This window comes from Opisthocomus hoazin, chromosome 26, assembly GCF_030867145.1.
Source record: "Opisthocomus hoazin isolate bOpiHoa1 chromosome 26, bOpiHoa1.hap1, whole genome shotgun sequence".
NCBI classification, from domain to species: domain Eukaryota; kingdom Metazoa; phylum Chordata; class Aves; order Opisthocomiformes; family Opisthocomidae; genus Opisthocomus; species Opisthocomus hoazin.
In genome coordinates this window covers 1,984,448-2,004,652 of record NC_134439.1, presented here as the reverse complement: position 1 = coordinate 2,004,652, position 20,205 = coordinate 1,984,448, and the positions used below count along the sequence as shown (strand labels likewise).

Below are 20,205 nucleotides of genomic sequence, written 5' to 3'. Positions count from 1 at the left end.
ATTCCCTGCAGGACAGAAGTGCAGTGGCTCTTCTGAGAGTGCAGATGTGGGCAGCAGATCTTTATAAACCTGTACACGAATGCATGGCCTAATGTAGTTAAATGTTAATATGCCGAGTGCCAAGGCTTGTCTGAGGAGCGTGTCGTGCGGTTCAAGGCGATGGCGAACACGTGTTCCCTCCTGCGGCGAGCGCTGGGGTGTGAGCGGCGTCCGGTGGCTCCGTCTCCTCGGGGCAGCAGTGCCCGGAGACAGAGGTGCGGTGGCACTGTCACCTCCACCGTGTCCTCGCGCGGCTGGAGACGCGGGACTCTGCTTCTCCGAGACACCCGCTTAGCTGTGCGCTGGTGAAGCATCGCCTTCCGCGCCCGGCAGCTGTTCCTGGGCTGTGAGTCGTGGGTGGCCACAGGGAACCTCGGGGCCCTTTTTCTAGCGGCTCCCACTCCGCAGACCTCGGCTCAGCTGGAGCTGCTGGGCGCAGGGACTGGCCACGGCGGTGGTGAGCGTGGCTGCAGCGTGTTGCACCGGTGCCTTCTCCGCCGTGACGCGGGGCTGGGGAAGGAGGCAGTGCTGGGGGGGCTGCCCGGTGCCTTCTCCGTGATGCGGGGCTGGGGAAGGAGGCAGTGCTGGAGGGGCTGCCCGGTGCCTTCTGACGCGGGGCTGGGGAAGGAGGCAGTGCTGGAGGGGCTGCCCTGGAGGCACAAGCACGGGGTGCCCGTGCACCGACCCCGGCTCAGAAGCGTGCTGCTCCCGGCGCGTGCCTGGGCCACCACGTGAACTGGGCAGGCGGCAGACACCGGTGGTGAGGCCCTTCCTTCTGGGGAGCAGCGAGCTCTTTCTGAAGTCGGTCTCTGTGGTTAGTGAAAGGTTGATTTTTTGGCCTGACAGCAAGAGCCTTAACGCTCGGTGCTGCGCTGTCCCTGAGCATGCCCCGCGTGTCCGCTGTGCGGAACCCCGAGTGCCCGGGTCTGCCGGCCGAGCCGCCCGCGCTGCAGTCACTGAGCAGCCGCTGCGGCCGGCCGGCTCCTGCCCGGTGCTGCCGAAGGGAGCAGCCGGCGCTGCGAGGGCTCCGGCGCGTGGGAAGGACCCAGGGACAGCGGAGCCCGGCCGGGTCGCTGTGTCAGGGAGGGACCCCTGAGCGGGCGCGGTGGAAGCCCTTGCCATCGAGCAGCTCGATGGCCGGCGGAGTAGCTGTCGGCTTGCTCCGGGAAAGCGGTGAGCTGCGGGGAGGAGGGGTGCGTGGGGGGGGGGCTCTCGGCAGACCACGCGTGTGAGGGGAGGCTCTGGCGTCGCGGCTCACGCGGAGAGGAGGAGCTGGTGACTGTGACGCTTTCCCTCTGCTGGTTCTTGCCCCGTCGTGGTGCTGAGCTGCTGCAGGGGCGGTTTCAGACAGTGAAACGCAGTTGTGGTCAAATCGAATTGGAAGCAGTTTCGTGCTTCAGGAATGAAAACGTGCAGCGGTAGCGTTGGCGTGTGGGAGACGCTCGCGTGTGCGATGGCCTGACCTCCGCACCACGAAGCCTGGCGTGTTTTTTCTTGTGTGGATTTGCTTTGCAGACCTGATGCTGCGTCAGCCCCCCCCCTTCTGTGGGTGCTGGGAGTCCTTCCCTGGTGCGCTGAGCCTGGGCCGAGCTCAGCGGCGGAGAGACGGAGCTGCGGCTCCTGCCCGCTCTGCCAGGCCCCGCCGTGCGTGCTGCGGCGGAGGGCACGCGGTGTCGTCTGGGAGCTCGGCAGCGTTGCTGTAAAGCTGGCTCTGGAGTGCTGAAGGCTTCTGGCTGATCTGTAAATACATTAATGCAAATTGGGGAAAAAAGGAGAAAGAAAAACCAAATGCTTAGGGACAACAGCGTTATTGTCCATGGAATATCGCGAGTCCCTCAGCTTTCCGCGTCTGTCGGGGATGCAGTGGGAGCTGCTGTGCTGGCGTTGCGTTCCCGACGCGGGAGCTGGCTCGGCTCCTGTGCCCACCGGGCGCTGGTCTCCGCGCCGGCTGCGTGCCGGAGGGCTGCGCTCGGCCGAACCGCTCTTCAGCCTGTTGAATGACCAAAGCGTTCGGACCACGCAGTGGTTTGCTGCTCTTCCAAAATCCCTTCCTCGGTTTCAGTGGTAACTGAAGACGCTCGCTGATCTTCAGGTGGGCGGTTTGCATCCCGCTCCGGTTTGTGCCTTGTAGCCTCCCCTGCCCCGTCCTGGGGAGAGAGGGCGGCTCGCGGGTGGCAGCCCCCCGCGCAGAGCCGAGCTCCGTCCGAGCCGTGGCGCGGGGCTGAGGGGCGGCCGGCTGGATCGCCCCGTTCTGCGCCGCTCCGTGTGCCGGAGCGCACCCACGTCCACGGGCAGCAGGACCCTGGCTCGGCGGGGGAAGGCGATGCGCGGCGCTGGGGCCTGCCAGGGACGGGGCTGTCCCTCCTCCCAGCAGTGCTGGGCGAGCTTTCACCCCAGCAACGAGCCGACCTCCGGAGGAAGGCTCTGCCGTGGAGGGCGAGCGGCGCCGAGGTGAGGCATCGTCTGCCGCGTGTGGCTGAGCCGGGGGTGGCTCGGGAGGGCAGAGCTGGGGCGCTGCTTGGCTGCGGCCGATCCGGCGTTGGTTACCCCGTCCACCTCCCTGCTTCCGCTCAGTAGCTCACGCTTCGAGAGGGAACGATGGCGTGGAGCCATGTTGGAGGGGCCGCGTGCGGAACAGCAAACCGAGCGCCTTCCTTGCATGCGCATCCGCTTTGTGGTAGCGACCTTAAGGAGCAGTCGAGACAAAACCGGACACCGATGTGAAGCCAACTTGGAGAGGACGCGAGACCCCGGGCTGCAGCGCTGATCTGGATGGAGATCCTGAACGTTCGCCTCGGTGTGAACGCTTCGCCCTTGCAGCGGAGGAGAGCAGCGTTGCGTGGAGCAACCGCTGGCCCCGCGCTTGGCCAGACACGCCGTCCTCTCCAAGACGGGCTTCACAGCGGTGCGAGCACTGTCCCTCCTTGGCCCCTGACCTTTCTAGGATGTGAATGGTAAAAATGTGAATATTTGTTGTTTACTTCATTAGGCATAACTCATAATGATGTGTTTATATGAAGAATATCACAGACTGAAGCAAAACCGTATGCAATTGGTTTACTTTATTATAAACTGTATATGATGTACAAACTAATAAAAACTTAAATGACGACAGTCTCACTGTTGTTCTTGGACAGGCCGATAAACAAGATATTCCAGCTGTGCATTTCGGTGCTGGACGGGGCCTGGAGCTTTGGGATGGGGGTCGGGGGGGTCGGGGTGCTCCCGTGCTCCCACAGGAGCTCTCCTGGGTGGGCAGGCGCTGGGAAATCCGTCTTTAACCTCTGATGGACCAAACCCCGTGAGATTTGTTAGGAAAGGCCCAAGCTGAGCACCGGGCCCTCGCCCCTCTGCCGGTGCAGAAGCCAACAAGGGTGGCTCTGCTGAAGGTAAGGGAGGGCGACAGGCGCTGTGGGGGCACATAAATGTCATTTTTTTATGTAATAATGAGAATTTATTGTCACCCATCTCTTTCAAACAGCAGGCCGTACTTTGCTGTGGCGGTAACTTGCAGAGCCTTTCCCAGCCGAACCCCAGGGCCCTCCGTGCTTTTGCTGTAAGCGTTCGGAGCAGAAACGCTTCTTGCAGGGGCAGCGCGGGGCTCCCCAGGCAGCGGTTTGAGCGCGCGACGGGCGAGCTGCGCCCACACGACAGCTCCTTCGCAGGTACGAGCCCAGCACGCGCTCGTCAAACCCGGTAAGTATTTACATCGTTAATATGGGATTAATTGCACTGCGCGGGTCACCGAACACCGAGCCGTAGCGTGCGTTGAAGCCGTTGCCCTGACGTGAGTCTGTTAGCTGAGCTTTGTGTTACCGTGAAGCGGGGAGCGCCTGCGGGGCTGGCGGGGAGCAGGACCGTGAGCTGCAGTGGGCAGACCGGGGAGCAGCCGTGCTGTGGCGTGAGCTCCTTTCCCAGCCACTGGTTTAGGCTGGAGCAGACGTAAGTTACGCGGTTACGGTACCTCCACGTACTTCCTAAACTACAGTGTTACTGCCATCCTAACCTTAACGTTCAAGGGCATTAGAGAAAAGTAGTAAAATCTTGCATGAAGTACAGGTCTCTACTTCAGACACGATTTTAGTTTCCGTAAGATGGAAAAGACGTTAGTTCATCTCTTCCACTCCCTGCCAAGGCAGGATTGTTCCCTACGGGACAGGGACACCGGCCAGTGCTTGGTCCAGCCCGCTCTGACGTGAAGTGAAACGACTGGAGCCATGCCATGGGAGCTGAATCCCTCTCCTGCTGTTCCGCTTCTCTCCCTTTTGAAGTCCATGATGGTTCTTCAAGGCATCAGCGTGGGTTCCTTCTGTCCGCTCGCGAGCGGGTCTCGTCCCTGCAGCCGCGGCAGCCTGCGCGTGCAGACAGCGCACAGGAACGGGGCAGAGCCCGGCCGGCCGCAGGGCCGAGCTCTGGTCCGGGCTCTTGGTGCTGCCGCTGCCCTCTGCTCGTTCTCTTCTTTCGGGCCGACCTGCTCCTAACTGCCCTGCTCGACAGAAGGGATCCAGAGCTGGGTGTTGCCGGTTTGGACCGGTCATTCAGCTCCCAGCATGACTGGTGCCAGTCTCTGGGGACATGGTGCGGTTCACTTCACGTGGCTTCAGACCAGTTCTGCGCAGGCTTTGGTCTGCCACTGCTCGTGGTACCGAGACGTGGAGCTCTAACGATTGTGGTTCGTAGGGAAGGTGTAAAAGATCATAGGAGATCTTCCTCCAAGGAAGAAAACAAGCAGACCACCACGGCTGGCTGCCACCAAAACCCTTCCTTTAAAATACCCTCAGCAGCACTGCAGTTCCTGATGCCGTTAGGTGACAGTTTTCCCTGGTCAGCCAGGAGCTGCTTGTTTTCTTCCTTGTTCTGAGGCCAATAAACTCCCCCCCAGAGAGGCCGCACACTGGGGCTGGCAAAAGGGCGTACTTTAGTAAAGGTAGAATTATTTCTCTTTACACTTTTAAAGGTTACAGGAGTTACTTGCCTTTTAAAAACAAAGAAGCTACCCTGCCCGTGCTCCTAGATGATGGTGCAGGAACTAAAAGCAGAGCCCCGTTTGTTGGTGCTCTGCGTTGGCACAAGTTTTCCTTTTCCATAGTAGCCTGAGAATATCGCCTTCACATCGATCTTTTTAGAAAGGATGAGCATCCACATACCGTTATCAAAATACAGCAGTTTCCCTCCTCCAATTAACCCCACTTCATCCCCTTTGTTCCCTGCCTTCTCCAGCTTCACAAACTCCAGCAGATCGAGCCCCGTCTGGACTGCCTCGACGCCGTTGGCACAGCCGAGGGTGATGTGAGCCCGGCTGCCCTTCGGGAGGCTGTCGGCGGGCAGGAGCTTGTCGGCGTCCCCGGGCCAGAGCAGCAGCTGCTGTTCGCTCAGCTCCACGCGAGCGCCCACAGTTTTTGTTGTGATGAACAGAGCGGAGACGGACAGGGTGAAGCCTTTGCCGTAGGAAGCCTTCACAGCCTGGGAGAAGAGGGAGACAAGGCCAGGGCACAGCTGTAACGGGCTGTGGAGTGGGGGTCTACAGCCCCGTGCCTGGCTTCGTTGTCCGCGAGCTCGGGGGCTTGGCTGAGCGCGGTGGCTCTGGCTTTGACATTTGAAATGCTGTGTGCAATGGGAGCATCACGGCCTGAGGTTCTGGCTCCGTGAATTCGGAGCTGGTTACATCTTTTTACTTCACAGATTCCAATACTTAACTTGGGCTTATCTGTTTTGAAATAGTTTAGCTGGAAGTGTAAATACCTTCACTCGCTGTCACTCCAATCAAGCTATGGGAGATGATGCTGCAAGTCGGGGGAGATGGGGGCAGGAGGATTTTGTTTGCAAACAGGGAAGAGTCACCATCTCTCCCACAATTACGGCTTTCCTACTGCCCAGTTACAGTCCCTGCAGTTCCCCTCTGGACCCCAGCCCACCCCAGCCCCCCCGGCTCAGGGATCCGCGCTGGGGAGCGAGGCGGGGGTCCCGGGAGGAGCCGCAGCCCTGGTACTCACCTCTTGCTGTGCGTATTCCTCGGCTCCAGCTGCCTTCCCAAAGTCGGTGTATTTTGTGGTGCAGTGTAGGACCCCGGGCGGCCTCTTCACGAAGTAGCTGGTGAGATCGACTTTGATTTTGGGATCTTCAATAGCAGAAGCGACTGCAAATACAGGTAAACAACATCAGTATCAAAACACGGCCCCGGTGTCACTCCAGAGCCTCAGCTCAGCTTTCTTCTCCGAGCCGTCCCTCGCGTTTCACCTCTCTGACTGCTGAGCAGGACTAGAGATGGGCAAAAGCAGACCCCCTCCCTCCACCTCAGTGACAGGGGACGTCACCAGAAGCTTCTGCGCGTCGCCGTGGCTCGTCTTAGCCGCGATGGTGTACAAGTCCTGCACGGGACAGGAGTTTCTCTCTGACCCATTGCAGCAGGCAGGGGCTGTAACGCTGCTGCCAGCCCAGCCCGGCTCCCTGCAGCGCCCCAGACTTCTGGGGAAAAACGGTTTCATTTATTTTTACTTACAACAGCAATTTTGTCAACTATGGGAAACGGGTTAGTAGCTTTAAAGGGTTTCTCTTGTTGCTAACTTTAACTAGAAATTCACTTCAGAAGCTGAGCGGGCTTGTTCCACTTGCTGAGTGTTAGCATTTCAGCAACAGAGAGAGAACTTGGTGAGATACTTCCATACATACAGTATTTACTCTCCTTTTTGAAGGCTTTGAGACTTCCAAGCTCATCTAAGAAGGCCTGGCCAGCCTTCCTCAGGATCTCTGAGCTTCTTTTGCTTAAAAACCACCCAAAATACATGGGCAGGAACTCCTTCTCCAAGCTCGGCTTCATCTTCTTCAGCTCCTCCGCCGACAGTTTCCACTGATTCTTCTCCTTCAGCTGCGAGCAATCCATTCGCCACTGGGTTTTGGGCTCGGCAAAGACGACTTTGTACCGGTATTTGTCAGCAATGTCAAAGAGCTGGTCCAGGCGTTCCCGCTCATGGTGAGTGTCATCCAAAACGATAACGCTGATGTCTCGTTTGCAATAGTCAACTAGATCCTCGTCCATCTTTGAGTACTCTTCAGGAATGGTGCTTCTTATGGACGGGGTAATTTTATAGCTATCAGCAGAGATGACCTTGCAGGCGTCTTTATACCGGTCTTGAATAGCCTGGGCAAGAGTGGACTTCCCGCTGCCGGGCAGGCCTCGTAAAATAAAAAAGGTTTTGGATTCTTTGACTGTGGAGATGGTACCTTCATCATCAAGGAACGGGAACTGCAAGTTTTCGGGTCTGTCTTTTGCTGATTGAGTAGACATTTTTCTGAATATTTTAGGCAGGAATGTGTGACTCTTCTTTGAGAAGCCTCTGTTCTGAAATGCAAGAAGAAAATAATTTTCAGGCTGGCAGCCCCGAGAGCCCGCGTGCTGCCCCTGCGGAAGCGCTCGAGAACCCTCGCTGGGAGGAGGGGGAGCACCTCGGCCCCTGCGTCCCCGCTCAGCTTAGAGCCCCTCTCGCTGCTCCAGCGGCCGGGACCTCGGCCCTGTCCCACCCCAGCACCGTCCCTCCGACCTGAGGAGCTGAGGCTCCGGCTCGGCCTGGGCAGTGGCCGTCCTGCTGACCGGGAAGGGGAAGCTTCGCCCGTCACGTGGCAGCAGCTGCATTTCCGCAGGCACCGCCGGCTCCTCGCAGCCCGGACGGAGCACAGCGAGCGTCAAATTTACTGCTGGACGCTTCACTGAACACTTGTGGCTCCTCGATGACAGGGGTGCGGCGCGCTGTGGGGAGCACCGCCAAAAACGGGAAACGAAACTCCCCGGAGGCTGTGACAGCTGCTGCCATCTCCTCGCTTCGGCTGCGCGAAAACGACCGCACGGGGATGGGAGGCTGCTCAGGGAGGCTCTGGCCCCGCAGGGAAGGCGGTTTCTGAGTGACGGCTGCGAGGACGCTCGCTGACATTAAGAATTGCCGTTTCTTCGTGCTGCGCCGAGCAGCAGCAGCTCGAATGCCTCGCAGGGGGGAACGGGGCAGCTCTGCGCTGGGGAGCAACGGAAACGGCTTCCGGCAAAGCCAAGCGCCCTCGCTGCAGCCGCCGAGCTGAACACGAAAGTGAAACCGGCCCTGGGAAGAAACGCGATGGAGCGGCGAGCGAGACGGGCAGGGTGCTGGGGGGGAGCTGGTGCCTCCACCCCCACCAGCAGCTCCCATAACTGGAATCCCTGACTGATTCCCAGCAAGGCCTGGGAAAACACGGGACTGGGAGGAAATGAGGGATCTCTCCAACTCTGCGAGTTTCCAGTAGCACCAACGGGGCAGCCACTGGTTTTGGGGTCAGTACGTGAACCCTCCACCTCCCCCGGGACCAGCACCAGCTCTGGAGCCGAGCGCTGCGCCGGGAGCCACGGGAGCGATGCTGGAGGAGCGAGTTCTGCCTTCGGAGCAGAAACCGAGGGGCTTCACGTACTGCATCGACGCTCTGCGCAGGGCGGGAAAATACGGCGCTGCTGTTCGCAGGGTGAAGGCGTTATTTAAAAAACAATTATTCCGTTGATTAACTGTCCTCTCCCTTATTCCAGCGCACCCGGGGAGCCGGACCGGGACCCGACGGCTGCGCTGGCGGAGCCAGACCGGGGTCAGCAGCCGGGATGCCAGCGCCGAGCGTGCGGGAGCTGCAGGAAGGAAGGTGGGGACCCCCGCGCCCCCCTGGGACCCCCGCGCCGGCTCCCGAGGACTCGGGGCTCCCAGGCCCTCGGGCGAGGGCTGCCGCTGCCCCCGGAGGGGGGGCCCGGGGGGCACTGAGGCCGCTTGTCCGCGCGAACAAAGGAACAATAACGGCACCCGCCGCCGGCCCCTTTGTTGGGCGCCCGCGCGCGGACAATGGGCGCCTTCAGGGGGGGGTGGGGGGGGGGTCCGGCCGCACAATGCCCCCTCTGAGCCCGCCCGGGCGGACAATCCCGCATTGAGCCCCCGCAACGCTCCCGCGGGACCGGGCCTGGCGCGGAGGGAGCGATGCTGCGGGCGCCGGCGGGGCCCCAGACCCCCGCGACGGGGCCGCTGCGGGCCCGGCTGCACCGCGGGGACCCCGGGGCCAGGGACCGTTCACCGCCCCCCCCCCCCCCGACTCGGCCCCGCTGCCGGGCGCTTCCTCCCCCCCCGGGAACCGAACCCCGGTTCCTCTTACCATGGTGGGGCAGCGGCCGCCGGTGCGGAGCGGGGCGGCGTGGACGCGGCTCTGGGGCGGGTGCGGCCGCGGCCCCTTTCATAGGGCCGGGTCCCCCCCCAGCCCCTCCCGTGGGTGCGGGGGGCCGGGCCGGGCCCGCCCTGGGGGGTGGGGATCCGGGGGGAAGGGGGGGGGGGGGCGGCGCTTGGCCACAGCCCGGCCCCACGCGTGGGCGAGGGGAGGCGGCGCGGGAAGAGAACGGAGAAGGCGAGCACGGCCCGGAGAGCGCCTGTTGCCAGAGCCCCGGTGCAGCCCCCCGGTGCAGCCCCCCGGTGATCCCGCAGCCCGGGCTGCGGCCGTCGCTGCCCCTCCCCTACTGCTCCGCGCCGGCTCCGCTGCCCCGCGCCGCTCCGCGCTCGCTGCCGTCGGGCTCGGCGCCCCCCGGCCCCCCCCCCGCCGCTCCCGGCCGCCCCTCGCTGCCGCTCGCTCCGCTCCCCGGTGCCGGTGCTGCTGCCGGTGCTGCCACTGCTGCCGGGATCCTCGGCTGGGGAGGAAAAAGCGGGAGTCACCCCAGTGCCGGCGCGGGACGGACGGCCCGGACCCGGCCGCCGACCCGGCCCCGCACCCCGCTGCGGGATGCGGGGCCGGGCCCGGGGCTGGGGGAGCTGCGGGGTGCGGGGCCGGGCCCCGGGTGCGGGGAGCTGCTGCCCCCTCCCGCCCGCAGGGGGCAGCAGGGCCCTCGGGCACGGTTTTGCCCGCAGAGCTGTGCGGGGACCCGGCCCCGCACCCGCTCCCGCCGCCGGGACGCGCAGCGAGGCTGCGCTGACGTCGCTTGGGTTTGCAGCAGCTCGGGATTAAACCTTGGCTGCCAAAAAAGCGAGGCCACCAATTCCGGCCGCGCTGCGGCTTCGCGCGTGAACGAATCCCCGCTGCCGCGTACCGGCACGGAGGGCGCGGCGCGGGCCGGCAGCGCGGATGCGTGCTCCCTGGGAACGCGGTGCTGCGTGCCCACGCCTCGCTCTGCGCCCCAGAAAAGCACAGTGGAGAATTTTTGTATTTACAGGGCGCAGAGGTCTCAAGGACATCTACCTTTCAGAGAGTAAAGCGTCGTTTCTCGTCTTCTTTCGTTCAGCTCTCGAACCAAGCTTCTGCTCACGTCGCCGAAGGCCTGCAAGGTGTGAGGCTGATGAGTAACAAGCTCTAGAAAGGCAGTTACTCACCCGAGCTCTTCCCCCTGCCTGCTGAGCTCTGCCCCTCGTTACCAGGTCCCTTCCTACCCTAAGGCTCCCTGCAGCAGCAGGCCGGGCGCTCCCTGGGGTGCTCTGCCTGCGGGCACCCTTCCCACGCCTCCTCGCCGAGGGTCCCGCTCTCACGCTGCCCCTTCCCTCTGGCAGGAGGAGGCTCTGCCAGATACACTCGAGGGGTCACCGCGCCCGCGCCGTAAGCGGTGCCTGGCAAGGCTCTGGCTGCCGGGAGGCGCAGCCGGGTCGCGGCCGTCGTGGGTGCTCTGCCATGGCTGGGTGCAGAGGGGGGCTCGTCTCGCTGCGACGCTGTGGGGGGGCCGGGAAAGGGTGAGCCGTGACGCGCGGCGGGCGGCAGCTGAGCACAGAGAGGGCACCGCTGCGTTCCGTGTGCGAAATCCTTGCCCCGGGGAGGCCAAGAGGAAATTCTGCCTTGACCTGAGCAGGGCTGGGCCTGCATCCTTTACATGTTGGACTGGTTTGTAAACCGGGGTCAAGCTTCCTGAGCCCGGAGGTTCCATGGCTTTGACTGTGTCTGCTGCTCCAAGGCTGCCTTCCTCCCTCCTCGCACGCTGGCTGGGCAGTGGAGGTTTCCCAGTTCACAGGACACTGGACAACAGCTACAACGAACTTACGGACGCTCCCCCAAGCTTCTCTCCTCCTTGCAATGAGCCACTTACAGTAATGATGGCCTTTTGAGCAGCTTCGTTGTGAACAAGCTTTGCCTTCTCAAGCGCTTTTTCAAAGTTCATGATTGCAGACTGGTAATCCTTTAATTTGACTGTAACAGACAAATTAAAACATCTGTTTGAGCCCAAGATCAAGAGGACAACAGTTAATCAAGCCTGCCTCTGATGAGAGGCCTGATCTGAACGGTTTCTTTGGCTCTCAAATCACAGAGCTGTTTTCACTAAGACGCTGCACAGGCAGGCTGTCCCCAGGCTGTCCCCATCCCGCGAGCAAAATTTGTACTGGTGCCTTTACCTTGTGCTTGTGCCACCAGCACGGTAGCATGGAGCTGCCACTCAGCGTCTCCCCCTTCCTCTGCTGACTGCAGGGACTTCTCTCCGTAATCTTGGGCTGCTTCAGCTTTGTTCAGCTCCAGGTAACACCGGCCGATTTCGTGGAACAGCCAGGTCTTCTCCAGGCTGGATTTTGCCATTGGAATCTTCTCCTCCCAGCTTCAAGCAGAGAGTAAGAAAGGCAGACGTTACCAGACTCTCACCAGGTCGGTCACCGTTTCACCACTGATTCTGTAAACAAAGGGTCCCGGGTACTGTCGGGATGTAAATGTCACAGCCCCCCCTTGATGGCAGTAGGAGTAAACAGACTGCAAAGACATCAGCTATTTCACCCAAAATACAACCTCACGCCTCTTCTGATCCGGATTTTACATACGTGTCAATAGCTTGCTGGAATTTGCCGATTCTGGCATAAACTCTGCCAACGTTACCAAGGGCTCGGGACACGGCGTCTGGCAGATTGCTGCGTTGAAAAGAAAAAGAAACCATAGTAGCTGACAGCGTCTCGTTCCTGACACGGTCTGCGCTTCCTTCACCCACCTTCCGCCTTCTCTGGTGCTCAAGGTGACATGGGCTGCGTTGGGAATGAGAGGTGAAGGACCCACGTTAGACTGAAAGTCTTAAAATCCAGATAGATTTTTGGGTTTATCCACAGCTGTTGCAGCTGACGCCCCGTAAGGCACAGGGGAAAGGGCTTAGTTTTGTCTTTGGGCTTTGGAGGGGGGGGTGCAAATCTGACAGCCCTTGTGAAAGTCTTTCCACTTCTCTTTGCCTCAGTTTCCCTTTGTAGGTCCCACGGATGTGGGCGAGGGTAAGCGCGTCGCTGGGGCGATGCGAGTCGGGAGCAACGTCCCCCCGAGCCGGCTGAGCCCCAGCCGCCGGAGGGCCGGGCCCCCGCGCATCGCCGCGTTTCTGTCCGTTAAATGCAACTTTATAGCAGTTGAAAAAAGTAGTAAAGCTATGTACCTCCTTCCCGCCTCTCTACTGCTAATTGTCACCTTTATTCGGCATAACTGGGGAGTGGAGATCACCAGGAGAGAGGCAGAAATTTCTTAAACCCATAGTAATTTTAGAAAGTGAATTGTGAAAATGATAAACAGTCAGTTACATTTTAAAGGCCCATTTTTGCAGTACCGGCAAAATTAAAACCAAAATAACTTCAAGCAACTGTTCAGTGTTTTCTCCTGTGCTTTGCAAAACGCTTCCTCAATCTGAAGACCACGTTTTGCTCCATTCTGTTTTAGCTGAAGGGACTGCAGAATGTGTTCTGCGTGGCAGGTAACTGCACCTCTTAGCTGCCCATTTCAAGCCTGCTAGCATGGTTTGAATGCAAATGATTTTAAAAGAAAACGTAGCAGAAAACCCGTGCAATTTAGAGCCTGATCTTCCAGAGAAGCAAGTGCATACTGAAGGCTAAAGTGCCGAGACTGGGACTTGTGTTCTCTTTTGCTTTGCTTCAGCAGAGGTTTTGACGTGCCACATGGTCTAGGTCCCTTAAAAATCTGCTTCAGGCTCCTTGTTTTTGAAATAGTGAAGATAATAAGGTGCTAGAGACCATGATACTTGGGCAGAGTCTGAATGCATTGCCCTGTTCAATCTCCAGGGGAGAATTACAACATTACCTGACGCTAAAGCATCCTAACAAAGGTACTTTCCTCTTTTCCCCATCCAGCTGAACTTCTCGGCACTTACTGCTGCCTGGCAGACTCCAGGTGCCTTTTGTGGCTTTGCAGAGCCGCCTCCATCTGGCCCATCTCCAGCTGCGCATTCCCAATGCAGCTGTGGAGGTTCCCAATCAGCTCGTTCTTGTTGGGAACTTCTTCATCTGAGCACCCTTGTACCGTTTTCAGCACACGCTCGGCTTTCCTGCAGGTCTCCTCCGGGGAGTCGCCGGTCAGCACTGGGGAGAAAGAGGGGTGTTCAGTGCCAGCGTGCGGACACAGCGGTACTGGGGAGGTAAGACCGAGCGCGGTTGTGCAAGCCTCAGACAAAGCCTGGGAAAGGTCAGAGCTCCTAACTCCTCACGCATCTCCTGCACTGCTCCCTGCAGTCTCCAGGACAGCTGCCCCTCTGACCCTCCAGCTGGCACGCCTGGAGGTGGCTGTCATCGCAGCGAGGAAGGGGAAACGACTGGTAACACCTCACGCCAGCTGAATTAAAATAGAGCGATGCTTCTTGTCCGAAGGTTCTGAAAGCTGACGCAGTTATTGCAGCGGGGCAGCCTGGCCTTGGAGACGAAGTTCTAGCTACAGTACTTAGGTTTTTCCTCCTAAATTAGCCCCTTGCACTTTCCTGGTGAGCTCTGCTCCCTGCACCCAGCTGGGCTCCGGTGCTGCGGGACTGGACTGCAGCCTGTTTCTGACACCGCCTTCACGCGGCTGGTGGAGCGACAACGAACCGAATCGCAGCAACAATTAAATTCTGTTCCCTGGGCTGCAAGTACGTAGGACAGGAAGAGAGAAAGGGACAAGAAGTGGCTGAATGACTCCTTCCTTCCACCACTGCTATTCAGCATCTTCACCTCTCTACAATGGTATTTTTGAACTGCAGAAATTGTTAACTCCGGTGGCCTGCGTTCTCTCAATAAAAGAATTTCTGAGTACCAGACCAGAGGCATTTGCCGAGCGTGCAGCAGTGGCCTACCTGGCTTTGCTATCTCAGCAGTGTCCTGAAAACCAAGACCTCAAGGACAGGAGAAGCTCAGAAAAAAATATGTTGGATTCTGTACCTGAGAAAGTGTTGGGAAAGGTGAAGAACACAAAAGCAAATACTTCCCCAAAACTGCCTGCTAGTGTTTGTTACACTGCACTGCTTCTATTGTTCTGGTCAGTAATTACTACAGTAACTAATTACATGTGCTAATCATCATTTTCTTACTGCTTCCAGCCAGGACACCTACGCATGTCGATGTCCTCCATGCTCTTCACAATGTATCTGCCAGCCTCAGCCGGTTTTGGTTTCTTGTCCCGGATCCACCTTTGCTGCTGGAGCTTGCGCTCTCTCACGCGGGCGTAAATGGGCTTCTGCTGCTGCCAGAACTCGCTGCGTGCCTCCAGGTAGGAAAGGCCGCTCAAAACCAGGTCCGCTACTTTGATGCCCTGCTTTGTGCTGCTCTCCATCAGATCTGCAAACAAGATGGTAGAACCCAGGAGAGCATTAGCGTGCGCGATGGATGAAGCTGCAGTTCAGTGGGGGACTGCTTGGGAGCGTTTTTCTGCTCTGAGAGAGATCATCCTAGAAATTCAAGTCTTCAGTGCTCCTCAGAACTGATGTGACTAGGCGGGAAGTCACGGGAAGCTCTCTGGCTGTCAGGCGTTCTGAGTGTTTGAGTGAGGTGGAGCTGGGGTTCCCAGCCCCTGTAGTCGCTGCCGTCTCTGCTGCCAAGAGCCGAGAGGGGCCCAGTTCGTGGGGGCCGGCTGTGGCGAGCGAGCGCCCGTCCTCCTGGGCACGACACGGGGCATTGGTAGCGAGATGGCACTTTGGGAAGTGGGGTGGGGTGGGGTGCAAGATGGAAACTGAGAGCGCTTTTACAGGGCTGGAACCAGACAGCCCACATACGTTATGGATGCTAGTAATACCGTAAGGCCCACGAGCAGACTAAATTCTTAATTACTTCACTATTATGGGGTAAAAAGTTCCCTAGAAAAATGACTAAAGGGGAATCACCCTTCTGCCTCGTTGTAAAATAAGATACTTCTCTGAATCCTGCACCTCGGTCTTAACAGCATTTATAACGAAACCACAAATGAGTTACAGTCTTATAAGCAATGCTTTGCACTTAATGCCAGTGTTGGTGGAATTTATCATTATGACAGAAGTTAAGTAACTTGTACTTATGTTGTTTCTGCTTTTAATTTCATCAGCACAGATTGCTTTGAGCTGATTTATTGTTCGTTATAAAAGCCTGCCATTTAATAGGGAAGGAAACATGGTCAGACATAGTTATGAACACTGGATTCTGGCTCCAAAAATACCTGACCTCTCCAGACTCCTGCCCCTCTCACAACCAGCGCAAGCACTACCTGCTACGAGAGCTCTGACACTAATAGGGAACAGGAGTCGCAGGGATATAAAAGAGGGGAAAAAAAAGAAGAACCTGCTTAGAAGGAACACTTAGATAAATACAATGGGGAATGACCTTCATCCTTGAGCAACTTCTCTAGGTAGGCCTTGTCAGCATAGAGCTCTCCGAGAAGCTGTCGCTCTGTTTTTGGATTCCGTGCAGGCCCCTGTTTCCTTGTCCGTTTTTGCTCCTTCGTCAGTTTGATTTGGAGTTTCTGATTTGCGTTTTTGCTCTACAGCGAGAGAAAATAAAGGAAGTTGGGGGAGATTAGTGGGGAACACTGGAATTAGCAGAATTCTGTTTACACTCCATACAAGCCAACTTAATTTTTAAACGTCTCACCCATGGCTTTGATCATGAGCAACTGAAATTTTGCACCCAATTGTGCTCCCTCACTTGTGAGAACAGGAGGGGGCATTAGAGTAAGAGCAAGAATCGGTTCAGCCCCGTGCCTCGTGCTGCTCTGGAGCGCTTCCTGCTCAGCGCCGCGGGAGGCTGTGGGAAAGGCAGGTCTGGTTGTCGAGAGTCAAAGAAACAGGCTGTGACAGCCAGGGCTTCTGCAACGTCAGCAGCGTGTTTCTGAAGTTTCAGAATCCCAACAATTACAGTGCTCAGGTTCAGGCTCCTTTGTGCAGCTGATTTTTGCCACTGGGTACCCGTAACTCTGGCCGAAAGAAGCAAGGAGCGTTCCCTGCGCTGACTTCAAAGGGAAACGTGACTTGGCACCTCGGAGGAACGCGGCTCCACCACAGCAGACCGCCCCAAAATGAAGCAATCGAGAAAGTGCCCATTATCCAAAATGTGAACCTTAAACATTAGGTAAACCCAAAGCAAATGCTGGAGACAAACGCTCCCTGGCTCCGACCTCAGTGCTGTTACTGATTAGCCTTGGGTGGGTGAGCAGCAGCACCCCGCGGAAACAGCCCGGCTGCCAGAGACATTTCACACGGGGCTTCGTTTCCCCTTGGGCGCTCTTCCCTGCCCTTCTGCCTTCTCCTGGAAACTGTGTGTGGCTTGAGCCAGAGCTCCATTACAAGCAGCTGCATAAATACTCTCGTAACGGATCAGCGTGCTTCCCGCGCTCCGGAAGCACTTCACCAGACCAGCCGTCTCCCCATCCATGTTGCTGCAGAAACTATTAATCCTCCAGTGCCTACTTCAGAAAGTATGAGCACTACAATAACTCTAGTTAGCTTCTAAAGCAAGAGCTCTTCAGACCATACCTCTGCCTGCCTGCTTATAAAGCACAGATCCTCTTTATTCTCCAGTTTAATTGAGGATGGACCTGCAAATACAGAGAAAATACTTGTTAGTGTTCGAGAACACCAGTGTGGAAGCTTTAGAAATTTAAATGACCATAAACGTGCCAAGCCTATAATGTCCCGTTTGAAATAAAGCGCTCTGCCAGTTCTTTCACGTGAAGTATGTGGGTGCTGGGGCGTTCTGTAAGCGAGGAACGCAGCTCACAGGCGCAGCTCCTCTCGGGATTTTCATCGCTCCTTCCGCGTGGCACCACGGGCGCCCATCCCAGTGCCCATTTCCTCCGGGGACGTGTGACAGCCTCCATGGAAACGGGAAGCAAAGGTACGGCAGGTTCTTTGCAGGGATCACGGCCGCGGTTTACAGTGGAAGGAAAGCCCTAAGCACAGGGATCTCCAGCAACCCGGAGAACTATTTTGAAGTGTTTGTGCACTGACAGTAGGGCAAAGCTCCCGTTTTATTTTCACTCCGACACCCAGTTCTGCTATGCAGATCGCACTCTGGCAGTGGAGGCAGGAGTGGAAAACAGCTCTTTGGTTTGGCCTGGTCAGAAGCAAGGAGGGAGCTTCAGCTGCTGCTGCGGAGGGATTCCTCCAGCAGGCAGCGGGGCTGAGATCAGCGCGGCGAGCGTGGGCGTGTCACGGAAGGCAGGGGTTTCTGACCCGGCCAAGCACAGCAGGGAGGCAGGCTTGGGGACGTGCCCTGTTAACGTCTGTGCATTTCCCAAGCATTTAAACAGCTGGATCAAATGCTGGCAAGTTTCCTTGCTGCTTTTCCCCTGCACCTAGCAGCTATTGCTTGATTAAAAAAAAAAAAAGTCACCTTGATTTTCAGTCTGTTAATTTGCCTACAGCCCAGGTACTTGAAGGCATTAAAGCCCTCAGCTCAGTATGTCAAACATGGCAAGCGTTGCAGCTGAGAGGCACAAAGATATCTGGGCAGCAGGATCAGAGGAAAGCAAGCCAGATCTGGAAACTTCCCCTGTTTTTTTTTAATCAGTATCACACATGAAAGAGCTTCAGGCTTTTATGCAGCTGGGCCTCGAAGTTAATCTGTGGCACTGGAGGTGGGCTGAGATTTTGGGACTGGTTTCGGGGAGCACAAGGCAGGCGGAGGCCTCGTGGCTCAGGGAGCCTGTGCGGGGTGTATGGCGTGGAGCGTCCCGGCTGGCGAGGGATGGGATGCTGGACCCTCTGAGGTGGCCCCGACGGGCTTCTGGACCCTCCGAGCCAGCCCCGAGGGGCTGGTGGGGTCTGCAGAGCCCAGGGAGCGGCCGAGGTCACTCCGGGCACGCGTGCACGGCAGCAGCCCCGCCGAGGCGTGTTGGTGTGCCCAGGAGCGGGGACACGTCCCGGCCGTGCCTGGCAACGCGTGAGTGCGTTGCTAGGAAAAAAAACGAAGGGAAAAGGGACAGGTTCTGCGTTCGCTTTGAGCACCACCAGGTCCTCGGCCCCTCCTGCAGGACTCCGTCCCATCACCTAGCCAGAAGTTACGAAAGCAGTGCTCCTTGCGATAGGCACCGGTTTCACTGGTCTGGCGCAATGTGAAGCGAGGAAAGTCAGGATCTCAGGCAGGCCAGTCCCAGGCAGCCAGGCAAATCTCCTTACGAACTCTGAATATTAGGATAAAGATCTCGGAATGGATTCTGCAATCAGTAGGGCTGTAAGCAGGTAAGCTGCTTTGCTCAGTGTTACCTAGAATGGTTTCATGGTGTCTTTGGAAATTTAAGATAGTGTCATAATTCACTTACATAAGTGAAGTTATTAGGCACTGTATATGACTGGGCACTCAGCCAAAAGAGAACAGAAAAAGAACCAAGCCCTTGTGCTCTCTTTGGTGCTTCCTGGCTTCACCTGAGAGTGGCCACTGAGCCCGTGACTGCAGAGGCAAAGAGACTCTGCTGTCCCTGGGTCCCTGGCTGAGCTGCTCTGCCGTCGGCTGCCCACCGAGCAGCTTCTGCCGGGGTCACGGCGTGAGGCCTCTTACTTCCAATGCAGTTGACAATCGCCTGCTGGGATTTCTCGATACCCAGCCTGAACTTCTGTAGTTCCGGACGTAGTCTGTAGCCTCGATGATAAAACACTAAGGCAAATTCAAAGTCACCCATGGTATATAACGCCTCGGCCTTTTGGTAAAGTCCCTAGAATGACGTTTGGGGAAAAAACACAAAGAATAAAAAAGATTAAAATAAAATAAAGCTCCAGCGACCCCAGTTAAGCCCCTCTGGGCAGAAGCGCGGGCCCTGTGCCACCGCAGTCTGCCTACAGCAGGGTCCACCCGCACGCCCGGCGCTGGCTGCGCCCCTCGGCTCCCCGGGGAGCAACGCGGGGGCCCACGGCGTGGCCAGAGCCGGCTGCTCCCACCCCGCACCCCCGCCCCGCAGCATCCTGCATGGGAGAGCAGCCCCCGGCCCCCCCACCCCCGGCCCCCCCGACCCCGACCCGCAGCGTCCCGGAGGGGAGAGCAGCCCCCGCCCCCCCCGCCCCGCGCCCACCTGCGCGAAGGCTCCGTCCGCCTGGAGAGCGGCCTCCGCGTCCCGCAGCGAGCGCTCCGCGTCCCCCAGCTTCAGGAAGCACCGGGAGCGGGCAGCCAGGCCCTGCTTGTCCCCGGCTCGCAGCTTCAGCGCCTGCAACGCAGCGGCCGTGGGCGCGGGCACCCGCACCCGCAGCAGCTGCCGTGTCCCACCGCGGGTCCCCGCCACGGAGGAGGACAAACCCACCACGGTTCTGCGGCGGAACGGGCGCTCCCGGGGCCCACCCGCTCCCACCGAGCGCTGCGGCCTGCAGGTGCGGCCTGCAGGCCCCCCCCGCCGGCCCGGCCCCGCCGCGCCCGGGCCCCGCCGGCCCGGCCCCGCCGCCGGCCGCTCACGTTGCTGAAGCAGGCCAGGGCCTTGCCGTACTCGCCCCGCCGGCACAGCAGCGTCCCCTCGGCCATGAAGCTGGAGAAGGTGCCGGCCGGAGGAGGGCCCCCCTCCGCCATGGCCGCCGCGGCCGCCGCCGTCGCCTGGCAACCGCTGCCAGGCAACCGCCTCGCTTCCGGCGCGGCGCGAAGCCCCGCCCAGGCGGTGACGTCACGGTGGCGCGCCCCCGCGGGGCTTTCCCGCGCCCCGGCAGCACTTCGCGCGCTGCCGCCGCGTTGGCCCCGAGCGCGGCGCCGGTGGCGGCTGCACTGACCCCGGCCCGGCCCGGCCCTGGGCCTCCCGCACGCAGCCGCGGCGCGGGGCAGCCGCCGCCGTGCCGTTCGCGTTGAGCCCGCGCAGCGGGTGCGGGGCGGGGGACGGCAGCGCGGGGGGGGGGGGAGGCTGCTCGGAGGTGCCGTGGGAGTGGGGCACGCGTGGGTGCGATGGCGCGGGGCGTGGGGCCGGGGTGGCCGTGCCCGTGTCCCGGCCCAGGCCGTGTCCGCCCGCCCTCCCGCGTCCCGCAGCCCGGCGCCGCAGCCAGGGAGGGGCAGGGGG

General features: G+C 59.2%; 2 protein-coding genes across 3 annotated transcripts; both read right to left on the bottom strand.

Moving 5' to 3' along the window:
* Positions 1-3,081: 3,081 nt before the first annotated feature.
* CNP (2'',3''-cyclic nucleotide 3'' phosphodiesterase) lies at positions 3,082-9,336 on the bottom strand. Of its 2 annotated transcripts, none has more exons than XM_075443637.1 (4): positions 9,187-9,336; positions 6,709-7,378; positions 6,033-6,175; positions 3,082-5,502 (listed from the first exon to the last, which is right to left on the bottom strand). In XM_075443637.1, the coding sequence occupies exons 1-4, from the start codon at positions 9,187-9,189 to the stop codon at positions 5,050-5,052; spliced, it is 1,269 nt and encodes a 422-aa protein (XP_075299752.1). In that variant the 5' UTR covers positions 9,190-9,336; the 3' UTR covers positions 3,082-5,049. The 2 variants fall into 2 exon arrangements, with proteins under 2 accessions (XP_075299752.1, XP_075299753.1); XM_075443638.1 differs by lacking the exon at positions 9,187-9,336 and adding an exon at positions 7,578-7,648.
* Positions 9,265-19,755, bottom strand: ODAD4 (outer dynein arm docking complex subunit 4). The gene is made up of 13 exons (XM_075443340.1): positions 19,620-19,755; positions 19,246-19,377; positions 18,738-18,891; positions 16,715-16,776; positions 15,567-15,723; positions 14,328-14,552; positions 13,121-13,328; positions 11,805-11,891; positions 11,391-11,587; positions 11,087-11,187; positions 10,255-10,333; positions 9,543-9,709; positions 9,265-9,291 (listed from the first exon to the last, which is right to left on the bottom strand). The coding sequence occupies exons 1-13, from the start codon at positions 19,728-19,730 to the stop codon at positions 9,265-9,267; spliced, it is 1,707 nt and encodes a 568-aa protein (XP_075299455.1). The 5' UTR covers positions 19,731-19,755.
* Between the last annotated feature and the right edge of the window lie 450 nt (positions 19,756-20,205).